Below are 21,387 nucleotides of genomic sequence, written 5' to 3'. Positions count from 1 at the left end.
AGGAAATGATGTTTGGGAGTGATGGCAAGTTTGTAGAGAAGGCAGCAGGGAGGTGAATGATGGCGAGGCAGCGGTGGGAGGGAGCGGTGGCGAGCAGTCCCTTCTCTTAACCACAGACATCGTGGCACTGTTGTAAAAACAATCAAACGGGTGGCTGTTGACCGAGCCTTGAACAGTTGAAATATGACTGTTTTACACGAGCACCGCGCAGTGGCTGCCCGTTTTCTGTTCCAGCGACAGACTGTTTAATTGTCTTTCATTATGTATTGTCCTTTCCGTTGTAACTTAACCCACCAAAATAAAGAAATACGCTGCAAACCATATGTGAAAGTATGATATAGTTATTAGGAGAATGGGTTGTGGAGTTAAGTGGTGACGAAGTAATGATTATTTATTAATAAATAAATAAATAAATAGTGGTGAGGTGGGGCTGGATGTGGGATGTGGTGGCGAGGCGGGAGAAGGGGAAGAAGGGGGTGACATGTGGTGGACCGCCAGGGAAAAGAAAAAAAGAAAAAAGCTGTGTAGTGTGAAGCCGGTGGTAGGGAAAGGGTTGGGGGTCGACCTTCCCCAGTCATGTCATCGTCACGAGGTACACCGCGCCTGATCAATACCTAATTATCATCGCATGACGCCGCCTCATCTACCTTGTGATCCACTGAGGCAAACAGTGTCGTCTAACTTAGATAAGATGATCAACAAAGATTACCTCCATTCGTCAGGTTTCCGCCGCTTCCTCTGGCCGGGCAAGCACCTGGCTTGCCCACGCTTTCAAATTTTAATTACCAATATAATTTAACACTTCCAAAGAAATTAAAGCAGAATATTTTAAAGGCTTGTCTTTGAAGATCCTGGTAGTGGATGAAGCACACTTTGAGTGTGTGGCGGTGTATGGTGTGCTAGAGGATTTTATTTTCTTGCACTGTTGAATGAGCCATAGAAAGGGTTATGAGACGAATTGAATTATGCATCCATCTTGTGTATCCCTCTAGTGCATAGTACCACGACAGTATCATGTGTATATATAAAAGCCTAGAAACTAAATCATCCAGCATCACATTTATATTTCAAGAGCAAATATATTAATTTTTATTTAGAATTCCAATTATCTTACTTTTATTAAACGATAGTTTAACACCTTATGCATTTTCATGTCCTCTTTATATTCCACAATAAATGAACGACAAGCAAAAGTGATTATGCAACTGACTATATGTGTAGGCCTATATGTTGAACTCCAAAAAGGTAATTACACCCAGGTCTAAGCCTGGTTAGTGCAACGAGTCAGTCAGTTTACATTGCAATCCGCTAAATAAAAATGCTTATAGAGTTTAAATATAATCAAAGTCCGTTATAAATACCATTAATCTTTTAATTATATTCCCACGTGCCGTTCAAATTCATAAATTAAGCTACCTGGATTAATATTTCTAATTCAAATCCCAGACAGATCAAGACAATATATAACATCCATGAAAGTTCTCTTTCAATAACTGCTGAACCTGTGTGTAAAAATAAGTCAGTGGGAGATGGAATCAATAAGAATGTTACATTAAGTACTTTCGTATATATTTTGTCATATCAGTGCCAGGATTTTTCAATTAGAATGTTATTAGGCATTAACGACTCAAAGGCATTCTGTGAGAGCATCAAATTTGTCATTATCAAGAAATTGAGGACAACGTCTAATATTACCTATTCTGCATTAATATGGTAAGCATGAAACATATATATATATATATATATATATATATATATATATATATATATATATATATATATATATATATATATATATATATATATATATATATATATATATATATATATGATTTTTTTTTGGAAAGAGAGAGACGGTGATAAATACTACTTCAATGGAAAACAGGGATACAATAAATACCTAACTGGGGCAGAGCCACGGGTAAAGAATAACTCGTTAGAAATATGTACTGGGACACTTGAAAGGTTAATGGAAGGAGGGCTGGGAAGCTGCAGTGCAAGAAGAGCATAAGGTGCAGCAGCTGCACCTGTATGACAGGAGCTGAGGTGTCCACGACCAGAGCGCCAGGCCACCCCCCAGCACTCTGACCAGCTTGGCAGCACTACACGTTGCCCACTACAAGCTCCGCCCATACAACCTCCTCCTCCACCTCCTCCTCCTCCACCTCCTCCTCCTCCTCCTTCTCCTTCTCCTCCTCCCACTACAAGCCCCGCCCCTCCTCGTCCTCCACTTCTCTCTCCTCCACCTGTTTCGCCTTCTGGTTTTTCTTCTCTTTCACTCACCGCCAAACTCCTCTACAATCAACACCTACAAACTTGTCCTCACCCCCATCACCTTCCTCGTTTTCACAGCCATTTTCCGTTCCTCTTGTAGGTTAATTATCTCTTAACTTATTTTCTTTGACCAACATTTCCCCTCGCTCTTTCTGTCTGTCTGTCTCTCTCTCTCTCTCGCCACATATGTAACTGCTACTAATTATATAACTATTGACATTTATACTTTTACCACCAGAATTAGTTCAAGTTTAGTGTTAAGTTGTATTTATTAGTTAAATGGCACTTGTCAGGTTCTTTAATCTACTATACTATTAAATGTTTGTCCATTCTGAACCAAATATTTGATCTGTGCCTTTACAATTTAGTTTTACACAGTTATGGTGAAGTTGCCTGAAGATGTGCTTAGCCAGAACTTTAGACAGGCTGCAGTATTTTGCACCAATGTATGGCTAAGACATATTACGATTGACTGGAAGCAGCATCGCATGCACAGGTCCTGCTGCTTCAGGGCAAGTTTAACCTCGTCTGGCTTCGTAAGATGTCCTTTACTGTTTGCTTCACATGTCATTATTACTATTATTATATAATTATTATTATTATTATTATTATAATTTTTATTATTATTATTATTATTATTATTATTATTATTATTATTATTATTATTATTATTGCATTCGTATCTCATGTTCAAATCTCGTTGCTTCCTCCCACACAGAGCGTCAGCACATCAAGTTTTGGCTGCGTGAATCTTGTCAGACACAAGCGACCAGGCGACCTGGCAGCCTTTACTACACCTGACCTCGCCATCTCTGACATGCTTTCGATTATATATTCTCCGGTATTATGTACTCTTGTACTGGACTGAGGAAGCTCCTGGTGGGCGAAACCTAAATGAAATGTCCCCATGCGTTGCACGTGTCTTCTTACACATTTATTGGCACTAGTTCTCTCTGTGATATACAAGGCTGATACGGATAGTGCCAAAACGAGATCATTAGTATCAACAAGATCGTTAATTCCCACATGATCATTAGTATCAATCAGGCCATTAGTACCAACCAGACCATGAGTATCAATTAGACCATTAGTGCCAGCAATACCATTAGTATTACATCACTCGTAGTCGCATCATTACTATTGGAACAAGCAAGTCTCCTTCAGAGGCGAACTTTACTTCCATTACTAGTACTACCACTGATTACCACTGTCATCTCTACCACCACTACTACTATTACCTCCACTACAGCTATCAGTACTGGTTTCTATTAATGTGGAAATACTGCGAATGCCATTATATCGACTTCAACTACAACTATTATTACCAAAAACTGCTACTATTACTGCTCATGTTAATTCCATTGACATGATTGCCACTACAGATATTATATTACCACTACTACTGTAAAGCTTAAAGTCACGAAATGATAATCACAACGTCACCTCACCTGCAGCAACCAAATGGTTTGTAGCGATAGTGTCACCACCACCATAATCACCACTAGCATCTCATCACCAGGAACCCCACTATTAGCACCACCATTACCATCACCACTATTGCTATCACTAACACAAGCATCGCAATCACTAGCGCAACCACTATCCCCCCAAAAGATTAGCACAACCACCGCTAGCCCCAGAAGAACTGCAACAAGCAGCACTACCTTCACCATCACCAGCACCACAAACATCACCATAAGCACAGCCATCACCATAACCTGCACCACAGGTATCTGTAATCTCGCCACCATTAGCACTAGCACCACTATTAAAAACTATCAGCACATTATAATTACCACCACCACCATCAGTATCACCACCACAACTACCGACACAGATTAACTCGTCGCGTTTAACACCTACGATAGCAAGCTACTTCACTACTGACAACCTCTACTACACACACACACACACACACACATGAGTAGCCGTAAAGAACGAGCAAAACGGCAGTACTCGCAGGGGAGCAGCAGACGAGGTGGTGACTGTGTGGGTTTAGCACCTCAACGGGGAAGATTCGGCAGTGGGGACGAGTTTGAGTTCTGCGTAGGGAGGAGGAGTTGGTGGTGGTGGTGTTTGCCCTCCCTGTTACGTAACTGTTGATACAGCGGCCAACACGGGGCTCAACCGCTGCCTGCCTGACTGCTGGTTGGTGAGAGGGTGAGAGAGAGAGAGAGGCAGCGTGGAGAGCTGCCGACGCAACGAGTGCTCCTGGTGCACTCCATGAATCCCCGGAACTAGTAAGGAAGGGCGAACACCTCGAGGGGTGGATTCCCGTGGTCAGGTAGCAACCTACGCCAGCATACACCCGTGACCACGCCTACGCCCAACAAGACGGGTTCTGAGTGGCCCTCGGCCTCCTTTGAAGTACCTCAACAGCCAATGACACGGTGAGCTGACTCACTTGAAAAAGTTAATTGGTTCGAGTATCAACAAAGACACGCCCCTTGTACTGGGAGCGAGTTATCTCCCAGACATTATGTATAAAAGCGCTTGTCAATCTTGAATCGGGTCTTATGGGTGTGCCGTGAAGAAGTGTGCGAGACGCGAGAGCCGACTTGACAAACATGCAGTGGAGTCGCTACCTTCTTATTGCCCTTGTGCTACTGCAGGCGCTGACGGAAGCCAAACGTAGAAGGAATAACAATAGAACGAGACACGACAGAAGGCATAACGTAGATAGACCTCGTAATGTTGATGAGTTACAGATGCCACAGGAGGAGACAGAGGGTCCTCACCACCAAGGGGACCAGCAGCAGGGTGTCCACCACTATCACCACCAACAACAACACCAAACACATCGGAATACACATCAACCACTCTCTGCTCAGGAAGAACATGAGCCACTTCCCTCTGAACAGCAGCAGTATTGCCCGAGCTGCTACCAGTTTGAAATGCGTCGGGATTTGCGTTTAGAGCAGATTAAGGACAGAGTGTTGACCGCTACGGGACTGTTAACGCCGCCCAACATGACTGGAATAGTGATATCTAAAAACCCAAACATCCAAGGAATTATCGAAGAAGTGGAGTCAGCCCACATTCCGGATTCCCCGTACAATGACGACGAGCCTGAGATCAAGACCGAAAAGATGTTCTCTCCCGTCGAACCAGGTAACAACTACTCCTCCCACTCAGGTAACTTTTAGACCTCACAGGTTTGTCCCCTCGAGGGCAGGCGACCCCCCCATACACTTGAATTAGACTAAAACACCTGGTTCCTGCTCTTGGTTATTATCACAGATCGTCGATTGGATTTTGTTAACATATATCTACTGACTTACTTGTCTGTTTATTGAAAGTGGCTAACCTTATATTAACAATTCACACTTAAACATTCGTCAAGGCTAAATGAATGTACATGTGTATATATACATATATATAATATATATATATATATATATATATATATATATATATATATATATATATATATATATATATATATATATATATATATATATATATATATATATATATATATATATATATTATATATATGTATATATATATATATATATATATATATATATATATATATATATATATATATATATATATATATATATATATATATATATATACATATAAATAAAAAGAAACAAGAATACTACTTTATATATTATTTTAATTCGAGTGTATGAAGGCCTAGCCCAGTTGTTTAAATTTCACCTGGCTTTGTTATGCTTTTGGCAAGCAACTGTTGTGATTCACAGGAGGCCAGCCTATGACCCCTTCTGCAATCCCCCGCCCCTCGAGGGATAGCCTTTAACAATGTAATTTCTCCCCATCCCTCTTCCCCTGCCCCCGCCAGTCAAGCACCCACCTACCCACTCACACCCACACTCACACGCACGCATGCTTGCATACACGCATGCACACCCTTTCATATCCTCCACCATTCAAGCACAGACACGCACACTTACAAATTACTTGTCGACACACGCAAACATATAAACATATACACAAACTAAAGTAGACACGTGAACCAGCCCTCTTACACACATATTAGAACAAAAAGACATATGCAGCACAGTGAAGGCTGGGCGGACTGTATATTCTTAGACTGCCAGTAGAAATTTGTCACTATGCTCCACAGAAAACTAGTTTATAAAATTAGGTAACAGGCTGGGGAGACCGGTAAAGTGAATGAACAGCCAGAGTACAAAATAAAGGAATATCTGGTAAAGATATATAGAAGGCAAAGTCATATTAAAAAAGCTTAATTTATTAAGAAACAAATTTAAAGATGAGTCTTTGGATGTATACTATTCCTAATATAAGTAAATGATCTCGAAGACGAAAATTGTTCTTTATACCGAAGCTTGAAGATACCTGAGGATACATAAGGATAATTATTTTAAGAAGCTGAAAGAGGCTATGGATGAACTGTAAAGTTTGTTTACTACGTGACAATTATTAGAGAAACGAATATTGAAGTTTACCCGAAAATCAGTGAAGATAAGAACCAGAGGTGACACAGTCACAGCGTAGTGTTATGGAGAACATAGACGGGACATATAACATGATGAGAGACAAGTGAGACCGCACAAGTGGAGCTTCAATGCCCAAATTAGTTTTAGGGTCGTCAGACAAAACTCTAGTAGTATGAAAGTAATGAAGAACTGGAAGGTGCAAAGCAGCCAGGTCGTGGAGGCAGACTCCACGGTTTGTTTCCAAAACATATATGACCGAAGCCAAGGGGTTAGGTAACAAATGAAAGCCAAGTGAGTTCCAGGAGCTGTAGCTCAACCAAAGCAAGCACAAATATGTGTGTACACCTTACTCCCCTCCCCTCCACACTTGAAGGTCGGGGTAAAACTCGGTATTATTGACCACCTCCCTACGTGGGTAGGTAGTGTGTTCTGGCATGCCACCAGCTTCCTACGTGGATAAGTAGTGGTCTTACTCACGCTACCAAGTTCCTACCTGGTAGGTAGTGATCCGAGATATGCTAGCAACATCCTATGTAGTCAGCTAGTGATCTTAGACATGCTAATAGAATCCTGCTGGAGCAGTTAGTGATCTTAGACACGCTACCAGCTTGGTAAGAGGGGAGGTAATGAGCTCAGGTATGCATTAACTTTCAATATGGGCAGGTAGTGATCTCACACATGAGTCCAGCATCCTACGTGACAGGCAGTGAGCTCAGACCTGGCCAGTATTCTTTGTAGGCAGGCAGTGAGCCCAGATATGCTACCAGCATTCTACGAGGGCAGATAATGAGCTCAGCTATGCTGCCAACATTCTACGAGGGCAGATAGTGAGCTAATATATGCTACCAACATTCTACGAGGGCAGATAGTGAGCTAAGATATGCTACCAACATTCTACGAGGGCAGAGAGTGAGCTAAGATATGCTACCAACATTATACGTGGGCAGAGAGTGAGCTAAGATATGCTACCAACATTATACGTGGGCAGATAGTGAGCTAAGATATGCTACCAACATTATACGTGGGCAGATAGTGAGCTAAGATATGCTACCAACATTATACGTGGGCAGATAGTGAGCTAAGATATGCTACCAACATTATACGTGGGCAGAGAGTGAGCTAAGATATGCTACCAACATTATACGTGGGCAGATAGTGAGCTAAGATATGCTACCAACATTATACGTGGGCAGAGAGTGAGCTAAGATATGCTACCAACATTCTACGAGGGCAGGTAGTGAGCTCTGACATAATACCATAATACATTTTTGCAATTAGTAAGGCAATTAGAGTTTACATTACTATGGATGCGTAGCGTGACACAGCTGTACTTGAGTGTGTGTGTGTGTGTGTGTGTGTGTGTGTGTGTGTGTGTGTGTGTGTGTGTGTGTGTGTGTGTGTGTGTGTACTCACCTATTTGTACTCACCTATATGTGGTTGCAGGGGGCGAGTCACAGCTCCTGGCCCCGCCTCTTCGCTGATTGCTACTAGGTCCTCTCTCTCCCTGCCCCATAAGCTCTATCATACCTTAAAACTATGTATGGTTCCTGCCTCCACCACATCTCTTTCTAGGCTATTCCATGGCCTGACTACTCTATGACTGAAGAAATACTTCCTAACATCCCTTTGATTCATCTGAGTCTTCAACTTCCAATTGTGACCTCTTGTGTCTGTGTCCCATCTCTGGAACATCCCGTCTATGTCCACCTCGTCTATTCCGCGCAGTATTTTATATGTCGTTATCATGTCTCCCCTGACCCTCCTGGCCTCCAGTGTCGTCAGGCCGATTTCCCTCAACCTTTCTTCATAGGACAATCCCCGTAGCTCTGGGACTAGTCTTGTTGCAAACCTTTGCACTTTCTCTAATTGCTTGACGTGCTTGACTAGGTGTGGATTCCAAACTGGTGCTGCATACTCCAGTATGGGCCTGACGTAGATGGTGTACAGAGTCTTAAACGAATCCTTACTGAGGTATCGGAACGCTATCCGTAGGTTTGCCAGGCGCCCGTATGCTGCAGCAGTTATCTGATTGATGTGCGCCTCAGGAGATATGCTCGGTGTTATACTCACCCCCAGATCTTTTTCCTTGAGTGAGGTTTGCAGTCTTTGGCCATCTAAACTATATTGTGTCTGCGGTCTTCTTTGCCCTTCCCCAATCTTCATGACTTTGCATTTGGCAGGGTTAAATTCAAGGAGCCAGTTGCTGGACCAGGCTTGTAGCCTGTCCAGATCTCTTTGTAGTCCTGCCTGATCCTCGTCCGATTCGATTCTTCTCATTAACTTCACATCGTCTGCAAACAAGGACACTTCTGAGTCTATCCCTTCCGTTATGTCGTTCACGTATACCAAGAACAGCACAGGTCCTAGGACTGACCCCTATGGAACCCCGCTTGTCACAGGCGCCCACTCTGACACCTCGTCGTGTGTGTGTGTGTGTGTGTGTGTGTACTCACCTAGTTGAGGTTGCGGGGGTCGAGTCCGAGCTCCTGGCCCCGCCTCTTCACTGATCGCTACTAGGTCACTCTCCCTGAGCCGTGAGCTTTATCATACCTCTGCTTAAAGCTATGTATGGATCCTGCCTCCACTACATCGCTTCCCAAACTATTCCACTTACTGACTACTCTGTGGCTGAAGAAATACTTCCTAACATCCCTGTGATTCATCTGTGTCTTTAGCTTCCAACTGTGTCCCCTTGTTGCTGTGTCCAAACTCTGGAACATCCTGTCTTTGTCCACCTTGTCAATTCCCCTCAGTATTTTGTATGTCGTTATCATGTCCCCCCTATCTCTCCTGTCCTCCAGTGTCTTCAGGTTGATTTCCCTTAACCTCTCCTCGTAGGACATACCTCTTAGCTCTGGGACTAGTCTTGTTGCAAACCTTTGCACTTTCTCTAGTTTCTTTACGTGCTTGGCTAGGTGTGGGTTCCAAACTGGTGCCGCATACTCCAATATGGGCCTAACGTATACGGTGTACAGGGTCCTGAACGATTCCTTATTAAGATTAAGATGTGTGTGTGTGTGTGTGTGTGTGTGTGTGTGTGTGTGTGTGTATGCATGTGTGTGTGTGTGTGTGTGTGTGTGTGTGTATGCGTGTGTGTGTGTGCGCGTGTGTATGTGTGTGTGTGTGTATGTGTGTGTATGTGTGTGTGTGTGTGTGTGTGTGTGTGTGTGTGTGTGTGTGTGTGTGTGTGTGTGTGTGTGTGTGTGTGTGTGTGTGTGTGTGTAACATACTATAGTGATATGTGACATACTGCAGGAAACCTGTGACGTGACAGAGGAGACCTGTAACATGCTGCAGGAGACCTGTAACATGCTGCTTAAGACTAACATGCTGCTGGAGACGTGTAACATGCTGCTGGAGACCTGCAACATGCTGCTTATGATTGTAATATGCTGCACGAAAGTGTAACATGCTGCTTAAGATTGTAACATTCTACAAGTGACCTGTAGCATGCTGCAAGAGACCTGTAACACGCTGCAGGAGACCTGTAACATGCTGCAGGAGACCTGTAACATGCTGCAGGAGACCTGTAACATGCTAGTGGAGACCTGTAACATGCTGCTGGCGACCTGTAACATGCTACAGGAAACCTGTAACATGCTGTTGGGACCTGTAACATGCTGATAGAGACCTGTAACATGCTGCTGGAGACCTGTAACATGCTGCTGGAGACCTGTAACATGCTGCTGGCGACCTGTAACATGCTGCTGGAGACCTGTAACATGCTGCTGGAGACCTGTAATATGCTGCTGGAGACCTGTAGCATGCTGCTGGAGACCCGTAACATGCTGCTGGAGACCTGTAACATGCTGCTGGAGACCTGTAACATGCTGCGGGCGACCTGTAACATGCTGCTGGAGACCTGTAACATGCTGCTGGCGACCTGTAACAAGCTGCTGGCGACCTGTAACATGCTGCTGGCGACCTGTAACATGCTGCTGGCGACCTGTAACATGCTGCTGGGGACCTGTAACATGCTGCTGGAGACCCGTAACATGCTGCTGGAGACCTGTAACATGCTGCTGGCGACCTGTAACATGCTGCTGGAGACCTGTAACATGCTGCTGGAGACCTGTAACATGCTGCTGGCGACCTGTAACAAGCTGCTGGCGACCTGTAACATGCTGCTGGCGACCTGTAACATGCTGCTGGCGACCTGTAACATGCTGCTGGGGACCTGTAACATGCTGCTGGAGACCCGTAACATGCTGCTGGAGACCTGTAACATGCTGCTGGCGACCTGTAACATGCTGCTGGAGACCTGTAACATGCTGCTGGAGACCTGTAACATGCTGCTGGCGACCTGTAACATGCTGCTGGAGACCTGTAACATGCTGCTGGAGACCTGTAACATGCTGCTGGCGATCTGTAACATGCTGCTGGAGACCTGTAACATGCTGCTGGCGACCTGTAACATGCTGCTGGTGACCTGTAACATGCTGCTGGGGACCTGTAACATGCTGCTGGAGACCTGTAACATGCTGCTGGAGACCTGTAACATGCTGCTGGCGACCTGTAACATGCTGCTGGAGACCTGTAACATGCTGCTGGAGACCTGTAACATGCTGCTGGCGACCTGTAACATGCTGCTGGAGACCTGTAACATGCTGCTGGCGACCTGTAACATGCTGCTGGCGACCTGTAACATGCTGCTGGAGACCTGTAACATGCTGCTGGAGACCTGTAACATGCTGCTGGAGACCTGTAATATGCTGCTGGAGACCTGTAACATGCTGCTGGAGACCCGTAACATGCTGCTGGAGACCTGTAACATGCTGCTGGAGACCTGTAACATGCTGCGGGCGACCTGTAACATGCTGCTGGAGACCTGTAACATGCTGCTGGCGACCTGTAACATGCTGCTGGCGACCTGTAACATGCTGCTGGCGACCTGTAACATGCTGCTGGAAACCTGTAACATGCTGCTGGAGACCTGTAACATGCTGCTGGAGACCTGTAATATGCTGCTGGAGACCTGTAACATGCTGCTGGAGACCTGTAACATGCTGCTGGCGACCTGTAACATGCTGCTGGCGACCTGTAACATGCTGCTGGAGACCTGTAACATGCTGCTGGAGACCTGTAACATGCTGCTGGCGACCTGTAACATGCTGCTGGAGACCTGTAACATGCTGCTGGAGACCTGTAACATGCTGCTGGCGACCTGTAACATGCTGCTGGCGACCTGTAACATGCTGCTGGAGACCTGTAACATGCTGCTGGAGACCTGTAACATGCTGCTGGAGACCTGTAACATGCTGCTGGAGACCTGTAACATGCTAATGCTGTGACAGCCATGTAGCATAAATTACCATTACCATAATGTAGCATAAATTACCTTGACCATGATGTAGCATAATTAAAAATGATGATCACGTGTCATAAATACCATGACGACCACGTGGCATAATTACGAGACGTCCACGTGGTGTAAATGAACACGTAACTAGTGCTATATATAAGTCAGTTATGTCTCCACGGAGACTGGCTCCACTTACAGCAATCGATATGTGTGTGTGTGTGTGTGTGTGTGTGTGTGTGTGTGTGTGTGTGTGTGTGTGTGTGTGTGTGTGTGTGTGTGTGTGTGTGTGTGTGTGTGTGTGTGTGTGAATGTGTGCTTCCCTAACTTATGGCTATATGAGCCTTTTCGTATCTATTTAAGGTATATATGGATTCTGTCTTTACTTTTTTTCTGTCTAGGTCGTTCCACTTCATGACCACTCTAAGGCTGAAGAAGTGTTTCCTAACATCCCTGTAACTTTGTTTTTAACTTTCATCTGGGACCTTATGTACTTGAGACCCGCCTCTCAAACGGACTTCCCGTGTCCACCCTGTCAGTTCTTCTCAGTATTTCGTACATCGTAATCATGTCACCTTTGGCCCTTCCGTCCTTCAGTGTCGTCACGTTTAGCGCCTGTAGCCTCTTTTCATACATCATTCCCCTCAACTCTGGGACTACTTTCCTTGCCTTTTCAGTGTGTTTAACCAGATATGGGTTCAACTTTCTCACTACGTAATCCAAGATGGATCTGTTTTTTGCCGTGTATAAGGTCGTGATTGCCTCTTTGTTGATGTTCCTTAAAGTTACTTTTAAATCTGTCAGTCTCAGTTTTACTGCAGCAGTTATTTAGTAGGTGTATGCTTCAAGCGAGATGCTTGGAAGTATGCTCACCCTGAGGGCCTTCTCTTTCAAGGAGGTTTTCAGCCTTTGTCTCCCGAGCCTGTACACAGTTTCCATATGTCTTTGCTCTTTTTCGATTTTCATAACCTTGCATTTGCTGAGGTTAAATTCCAGTAGCCACTTGTCAGACCAATCATGCAGCTTGTCCAGCTCCATGTGTAGTCTATTCTGAGTTACTCCTGTTCGTATTCTCCTTATTAGATTCACATCATCTGCGAACGCTGGCATTTCTGATTCGAGTTTCTTTGTAATGTCATTCACATACACAAAAACCAGCATTGACCCTTGTGGAACCTCACTCCCACTCCTCCCTGAGAGTAACTCGTTGTTTCCTTCCCATTATGTTTTCCTTAATCCACTGTAGTGCTTTGCCTGCAATTCCTACCTGCTCCTCTAGCTTTTCTCCCAGTCTCTTGTGGAGTACTGTTTCGAATGCTGCCTTGTAATTTAAAAATATACAGTCCAATTAAACTTCTCTCTCTTTCTCTCTCTCTCTCTTGTTTAACTTCCATTACATTTCCATTGAACTCGAATAGATTTGTGAGACAAGATTTAGCATCTCGTAAGACGTGCTGGTTGTTGTTTATTAATCTACTCTTTTCCAGGTGCTCCACTTCTCTTCTCCCGATAACCTTCTCCATAACATAACCATACATACTATGCATGTTAATGATGTTGGCCTGTAAATGAATGGCATCTGTCTGTCCTCTGTCTTATATACTGGGACTACATTCACTGCTTTCCAGGACTCTGGAAACTTCCCTGTTTCAATCGATTTGCTAAATGTCGCTGCTAGTGGTTCACACAGTTCCCCTGCGCCCTCTCCCAGAACCCAATGAGAGATTTTGTCTAGTTCCATTGCCTTCGAGGCATCTGATTCCCTCAGTATTACAACTCAGGAACAAAAAGGCCTGTTATATTGGGTGTAAAGGGAGCAAGGAGCAGAACAAACACAGCTGAATGACTTTGAAGTATATTTTCCTTCACCAAGTGCGATTATAAGTATTTACAAGTATGTATACTATATACAGTTGGAAATATATGTGTACAACACGGTAAATCAAGAGGCAAAGACACAGCCTGGAGACAGAAAAGACAACCGTGTTCAACCAGCTCTAGAATGGAAATGACAAGGGTGGAAACATAAGTGGTGACCATGCCACCTCCACAATTGCCAGACCCGCCTTCTCATTGGCTGAACCAAGGTACTGATCGGACGAGGGGGCCACATCGTCCGACCTTTAGCACCCGGTTTGCTGGTTGGGGAGGTAGCCTTTTAATGAGGGTGTATACATGTGCCGAATAAAGATTACATACTCTTTGCATGCCACACTCAGTAATTATTTCACCTCTCCTCCTGTTGTCTGTACTGTGTCCAGTACTGGTTGGTGCACTCTCATTATCTTTGATTCTTTGGCAACGTTCCCAGTTTCACTGATAATCTCTTCCTTAATCTTTTGTTCAATTCCTCATAGACTTCTTGGTCATATCTAGTGAGTTCCCTTCCTTCCTTCATCAGCTTTATTACGTGATCCTTCATAGTTGTCTTCATTCTGACGTGGATGTACATCAACTTTAGTTCAGCTTTTGCTTTTGAAGCAATGTCATTCTGAAACTGGTGTTCAGCCTCTTTTCTTATCCACACATATTCGTTTCTGGCTCTTATGCTTCCTTCCCCGTTCTCTGGCGCTCAATTATGTAACTGTATTTATCTGTACTTGTTCATAAATAAACTTACCTACTTACTTAAGTAATTGTTTGTTTGTGTGTGCACGCACGTGTGTGTGTGTGTGTGTGTGTGTGTTACGAGGTTGGATTCCCCCACCATTAACCCAAAGGTGTGGATTCTATTCTTTGTTTCCTAAATGTCTTCCATGCTCTTGAACTTCGAACTTTTGCTTCCATGTACCTCTAGGTTAACGATGGGCTCATTCTATTCTTGCCTGTATTTTTTCTCCATCTGGGGATGAATTTCTCTTCTGTCTCTTGGAAATTTCCAGCTACAAAATCCACCATTTCATTTGCTGTCATTTTTTCTAGCTCTCTTTTCCATAGTGCTCTGCTTAGGAATTGTTTCGTATCATCCTAAATCTCCTATTCTGAAGTCAGATTTCTCACTTACTATAGTGCTGCGTCGTCGCTGGCATTAAAGGGCCTCTCATATTCCATGTCCCATACATCAGAGTCACTGAGGATGAAGTTTTCTATCACCAACTCCAAGAAATTAGCTCTCCATGCTTCTGGTCTTCCATGTGGCTCCAGACGTTCCTTATGGTTGAAGTCTCCCATGATCAGTAGTTTGCACTGCCCGTGTGTGGCCCTCTAGCTAATTCTGCTTTTGTGGCTACCTTTGCCTGTTGTTATCCTCATATTCTTGCCTTGATCTCTTGCCGTACTCAAATAATTGTGGTTGCAGGGGTCGAGACACAGCTCCTGGCCCCGCTTCATCACTGATCGCTACTAGGTCCTCTCTCTCTCTCTCTCTCTCTCTCTCTCTCTCTCTCTCTCTCTCTCTCTCTCTCTCTCTCTCTCTCTCTCTCTCTCTCTCTCTCTCTCTCTCTCTCTCTCTCTCTCTCTCTCTCTCTCTGCCTCCAGAGCTTTGTCACACCTCGTCTTAAAGCTATGTATGGTTCCTGCCTCCACTACCTCACTTGTTAGGCTATTCCACTTCCTGACGACTCTATGACTGAACAAATATTTCCTAACATCCCTATGACTCGTCTGAGTCGTCAGCTTCAATTGTGACTCCTTTTTTTTGTGTCCCCTCTCTGGAACAACCTGTCTCTGTCTACCTTATCTATTCCACACAGTATTTTGTATGTCGTTATCATGTCTCCCCTGACCCTCCTGTCCTCCAATGTCGTCAGTCCGATTTCCCTCAACCTTTCTTCGTAGGACATACCCCTGAGCTCCGGAAGTAGCCTTGTTACAAACCTTTGCACTTTCTCTAATTTCTTGACGTGTTTGACCAGGTGAGGGTTCCAAACTGGAGCTGCATACTCCAGAATGGGCCTGATGTACACAGTGTACAGTGTCTTGAACGATTTCTTACTAAGGTATCGGAAAGCTATTCTCAGGTTTGCCAGGCGCTCGTATGCTGCAGCAGTTATCTGGTTGATGTGTGCCTCAGGAGACATGCTCGGTGTTATGGTCACCCCAAGATCTTTCTTCTTGAGCAAGGTTTGCAGTCCTTGGCCACCTAGTCTAAACCTGCGGTCTTCTTTGCCCTTCTCCGATCTTCATGACTTTTCACTTGGCAGGGTTGAATTCAAGAAGACAGTTGCTGGACCACGTCTCCAGCCTGTCCAGGTCTCTTTGAAGTCCTGCCTGGTCCCAATCTGATTTAATTCTCGTCAACAATTTCACATCATCTGAGAACAAGGACACCTCTGAGTCTATCCCTTCCATCATGTCGTTCACATATACCAAAAATAGCACTGGTCCTAGGACCGACCCCTGTGGGACCCCACTCGTCACAGGTGCCCACTGTGAAACCTCATCCCGAACCATGACTCGTTGTTGCCTCCCTGTCAGGTATTCTCTGATCCATTGCAATGCCCTTCCTGTTATACGCGCCTGATCCTCTAGTTTCTGCACTAATCTCTTGTGAGGAACTGTGTCGAAGGCCTTCTTGCAGTCCAAGAAAATGCAATCAACCCACCCATCTCTCTCCTGTCGCACTTCTGTAACTTTGTCATAGAACTCCAGAAGGTTTGTGACACAGGATTTGCCTTCAATGAATCCGTGCTGGTTATCGTTTATAATCTTGTTCCGTTCCAGGTGCTCCACCACTCTCCTCCTGATAATCTTCTCCATGACTTTGCATACTATACAGGTCAGTGACACAGGTCTGTAATTTAGTGCCTCTTTTCTGTCTCCTTTTTTAAAAATGGGAACTACATTTGCGGTTTTCCATACCTCAGGTAGTTGCCCAGTTTCAAGGGATGTGTTGAAGATTGTGGTTAGTGGCACACACTGTATATCTGCTCCCTCCCTGAGGACCCACAGTGAGATGTTGTCCGGTCCCATTGCCTTTGAGGTATCAAGATCACTTAGCAGTGTGTCTGTGTGTGTGTTTAGAAAATAAAATCTGAATTTAATTTCCATTACATTATAATTTATCAACAAGTGGATAAATGTTAGAGTTTCACACATACACGTACACACACACATACACATGCACACACACACACACACACACACACATACACACACACACACACACACACACACACACACACACACACACACACACACACACATGCACACACATACACAGGGGGTGGAGGAGTGGCACTGCTGATCAAAAACCGATGGAATTTTGATGAGCTGGAGAGAGGAGACAGCGGAGAAACAAGTGCTTACATAGCAGAAACGCTTCACTATGGAGGTCCCAAGGTGGTAATTGCAGTGATGTATAACCCACCACAGAACAGCAGGAGGCCAAGGCAAGAGTATGACGAGAGCAATAGAGCGATGGTTGACACACTGGCTGCAGTGACCAGAAGAGCTCATGCATGCAGGGCAAAGCTCCTGATCATGGGCGACTTTAACCACAAGGAGATCGATTGGGAGAACTTGGAGCCACATGGGGGCCAAGATACATGGAGGGCTAAGATGATGGAGGTGGTACTGGAGAACTTCATGTACCAACACGTAAGGGACACTACAAGAGAGAAAGGAGAGGATGAACCAGCAAGACTGGACTTAGTATTCACCTTGAGTAGTGCAGATATTGAGGACATCACATATGAAAGGCCCCTTGGGACCAGCGATCATGTGGTTTAAGCTTCGAATATACAGTAGAGCTACAAGTGGAGGGGGAAGCAGGAAGGCCAGGACGAATGAAGTCAAACTACAAGAATGGGGACTACACGGGAATTAGGAACTTCCTGAACGGGGTTCAGTGGGACAGAGAACGGGCAGGGAAGCCAGTTAATGAGATGATGGAATATGTAGCAACAATGTGCAAGGAGGCTGAGGTGAGGTTTGTACCCAAGGGTAACAGGAATAATGAAAAAGCCAGGATGAGCCCATGGTTCACCCAAAGGTGCAGGGAGGCAAAAACCAAGTGTGCTAGGGAATGGAAGAAATATAGAAGGCAAAGGACCCAGGAGAGTAAGGAGAGAAGTCGTAGAGCCAGAAACGAATATGCACAGATAAGAAGGGAGGCCCAACGACAATATGAAAACGACATAGCAGCGAAAGCCAAATCTGATCCGAAACTGTTATACAACCACATCAGGAGGAAAACAAGTCAAGGACCAGGTAATCAGGCTAAGGAAGGAAGGAGGAGAGACAACAAGAAATGACCGTGAAGTATGTGAGGAACTCAACAAGAGATTCAAAGAAGTGTTCACAGAGGAGACAGAAGGGGCTCCAGAAAGACGGAGAGGTGGGGCACACTACCAAGTGCTGGACACAGTACACACAACCGAGGAAGAAGTGAAGAGGCTTCTGAGTGAGCTAGATACCTCAAAGGCAATGGGGCCGGATAACATCTTTCCATGGGTCCTGAGAGAGGGAGCAGAGGCGCTATGTGTACCCCTAACAACAATATTCAATACATCTATCGAAACAGGGAGATTGCCTGAGGCATGGAAGGCAGCAAATGTAGTCCCAATCTTTAAAAAAGGAGTCAGACATGAAGCACTAAACTACAGACCAGTGTCACTGACATGTATAGTATGCAAAGTCATGGAGAAGATTATCAGGAGAAGAGTGGTGGAACACCTAGAAAGGAATGATCTCATCAACAGCAATCAACATGGTTTCAGGGACGGGAAATCCTGTGTCACAAACCTACTGGAGTTCTATGACATGGTGACAGCAGTAAGACAAGAAAGAGAGGGGTGGGTGGATTGCATTTTCTCGGACTGCAAGAAGGCGTTTGACACAGTTCCACACAAGAGATTAGTGCAAAAACTGAAGGACCAAGCAGGGATAACAGGGAAGGCACTACAATGGATCAGGGAATACTTGTCAGGAAGACAGCAGCGAGTCATGGTACGTGGCGAGGTGTCAGAGTGGGCACCTGTGACCAGCGGGGTCCCACAGAGGTCAGTTCTAGGACCAGTGCTGTTTCTGGTATTTGTGAACGACATGACGGAAGGAATAGACTCTGAGGTGTCCCTGTTTGCAGATGACGTGAAGTTGATGAGAAGAATTCATTCGATCGAAGACCAGGCAGAACTACAAAGGGATCTGGACAGGCTGCAGACCTGGTCCAGCAATTGGCTCCTGGAGTTCAATCCCACCAAGTGCAAAGTCATGAAGATTGGGGAAGGGCAAAGAAGACCGCAGACGGAGTACAGTCTAGGGGGCCAGAGACTACAAACCTCACTCAAGGAAAAAGATCTTGGGGTGAGTATAACACCAGGCACATCTCCTGAAGCGCACATCAACCAAATAACTGCTGCAGCATATGGGCGCCTGGCAAACCTCAGAACAGCATTCCGACATCTTAATAAGGAATCGTTCAGGACCCTGTACACCGTGTACGTTAGGCCCATATTGGAGTATGCGGCACCAGTTTGGAACCCACACCTAGCCAAGCACGTAAAGAAACTAGAGGAAAGTGCAAAGGTTTGCAACAAGACTAGTCCCAGAGCTAAGAGGTATGTCCTACGAGGAGAGGTTAAGGGAAATCAACCTGACGACACTGGAGGACAGGAGAGATAGGGGGGACATGATAACGACATACAAAATACTGAGAGGAATTGACAAGGTGGACAAAGACAGGATGTTCCAGAGATTGGACACAGTAACAAGGGGACACAGTTGGAAGTTGAAGACACAGATGAATCACAGGGATGTTAGGAAGTATTTCTTCAGCCACAGAGTAGTCAGTAAGTGGAATAGTTTGGGAAGCGATGTAGTGGAGGCAGGATCCATACATAGCTTTAAGCAGAGGTATGATAAAGCTCACGGCTCAGGGAGAGTGACCTAGTAGCGATCAGTGAAGAGGCGGGGCCAGGAGCTCGGACTCGACCTCTGCAACCTCAACTAGGTGAGTACAACTAGGTGAGTACACACACACACACACACACACACACACACACACACACACACACACACACACACCTGGTCAACACGTCACAAAGCTTTGCAACGAGACTAGTCTCGGAGCTAAGAGGCTAAGGGAACTCGACCTGGCGACACTGGAGGACAGGAGAGATAGGGGGGATATGATAACGACATATTAAATACTGAGAGGAATCGATTAGGTGGAGACAGAATCCACGCGTATCTTTAAGAAAAAGTATAAAACTCATGGAGCAGGAAGAATGACTTGGTAGCGACCAGTGAAGAGGCGGGGCCAGGAGCTGTGAATCGACTCTTCCAACCACAACAATGTGAGTACACACACACACACACACACACACACACACACACACACACACACACACACACACACACACACACACACACACACACACACACACACACACACACACACACACACACACACACACACACAGACACTCACGACAATCCATTCTTGACTGAATTTTTTTTTTTTCAGCTTTACCAATGACGATCCTGAGGGAAGTTATAATTACGAGAGAATGTCTGCGGTGAATGATCAGTAAGGAGGGGGGAGGGAGGGAGGGAGGGGGGGGGGAGGGAGGGAGGGGGAGGGAGGGAGGGGGAGAGGTGAGGGGAAGTATGACACAGATAATACAGTGTAATGGTGACAATTAACACGTAATGGGAACTGAATGAAAGGACAAATAATCTTGGCGCAGGTTAAAGAGAAACTTACTGGGTGATAGACGCTGAGGCATTTCGTGGAAATTACACTTTTATTTATTGAGACATTCTGGCCAAATTTTGACACATTGTGTATGATGCATCTCGCTGAACACAGGCTTCTGCCTGATGACATCCCCTCCTACATCCAGCAGTGTCTTAACTATCCCACGCCGCCCGCACAAGTTGTTTACATAGCTGTTTTCACGACTCATATATTATGCACCTTTCATGTGTTTTACTGACAGCTTAATTTTTTGGTTCATTTGTTTCTTGTTGTCTGTATGTTTGTGAGTTTTCCTGTAACACAACCAAACAGAGTCACAGGAGCTGTACTGCAATCCAGAATTCTAAACTGGGAGTGACGTCCCGCAGACAAGCACTTTTTTTTAGATAATTGCACTCTGTTGAGTGAGACTTTATACCTTATTTTACGAGAAAAGAAGTGAGCCCAGGCAACGCTAGGCTCTTTTCACGCTGTTAAACTCGATGTGTCAGAGGAGGCTGTGTCAGAGGAGGCTGTGTCAGGGGAGGTTGTGTCAGGGGAGGCTGTGTCAAAGGAGGATGTGTCACAGGAGGTTGTGTCACAGGAGACTGTGTCAAAGGAGGATGTGTCACAGGAGGTTGTGTCACAGGAGACTGTGTCAAAGGAGGATGTGTCACAGGAGGTTGTGTCACAGGAGCTTGTGACACAGAAGACTTTGTCACAGGAGACTGTGTCACAGGAGACTGTATCACAGCAGGCTG

The 21,387-nt window shown here is 45.1% G+C and overlaps 1 protein-coding gene across 4 annotated transcripts in view; it reads left to right on the top strand.

Annotated features, from left to right (window-relative positions):
• Positions 1 to 4,019: 4,019 nt before the first annotated feature.
• myo (growth/differentiation factor myoglianin) overlaps positions 4,020 to 21,387 on the top strand; it is a 380,702-nt gene continuing 363,334 nt past the window's right edge. For 2 of the 4 annotated variants that reach the window (XM_070087896.1, XM_070087887.1), the window contains exon 1: positions 4,020 to 5,385. In XM_070087896.1, the coding sequence (XP_069943997.1) occupies positions 4,842 to 5,385 (544 nt within the window). In that variant the 5' untranslated portion in view covers positions 4,020 to 4,841. Of the gene's footprint in view, positions 5,410 to 21,387 lie in introns of all 4 variants that reach the window. The other 2 variants (XM_070087878.1, XM_070087871.1) reach the window with 1 other exon arrangement.

This window comes from Cherax quadricarinatus, chromosome 2 (assembly GCF_038502225.1).
Source record: "Cherax quadricarinatus isolate ZL_2023a chromosome 2, ASM3850222v1, whole genome shotgun sequence".
NCBI classification, from domain to species: domain Eukaryota; kingdom Metazoa; phylum Arthropoda; class Malacostraca; order Decapoda; family Parastacidae; genus Cherax; species Cherax quadricarinatus.
This window is presented reverse-complemented; position numbering and strand designations above follow the sequence as displayed.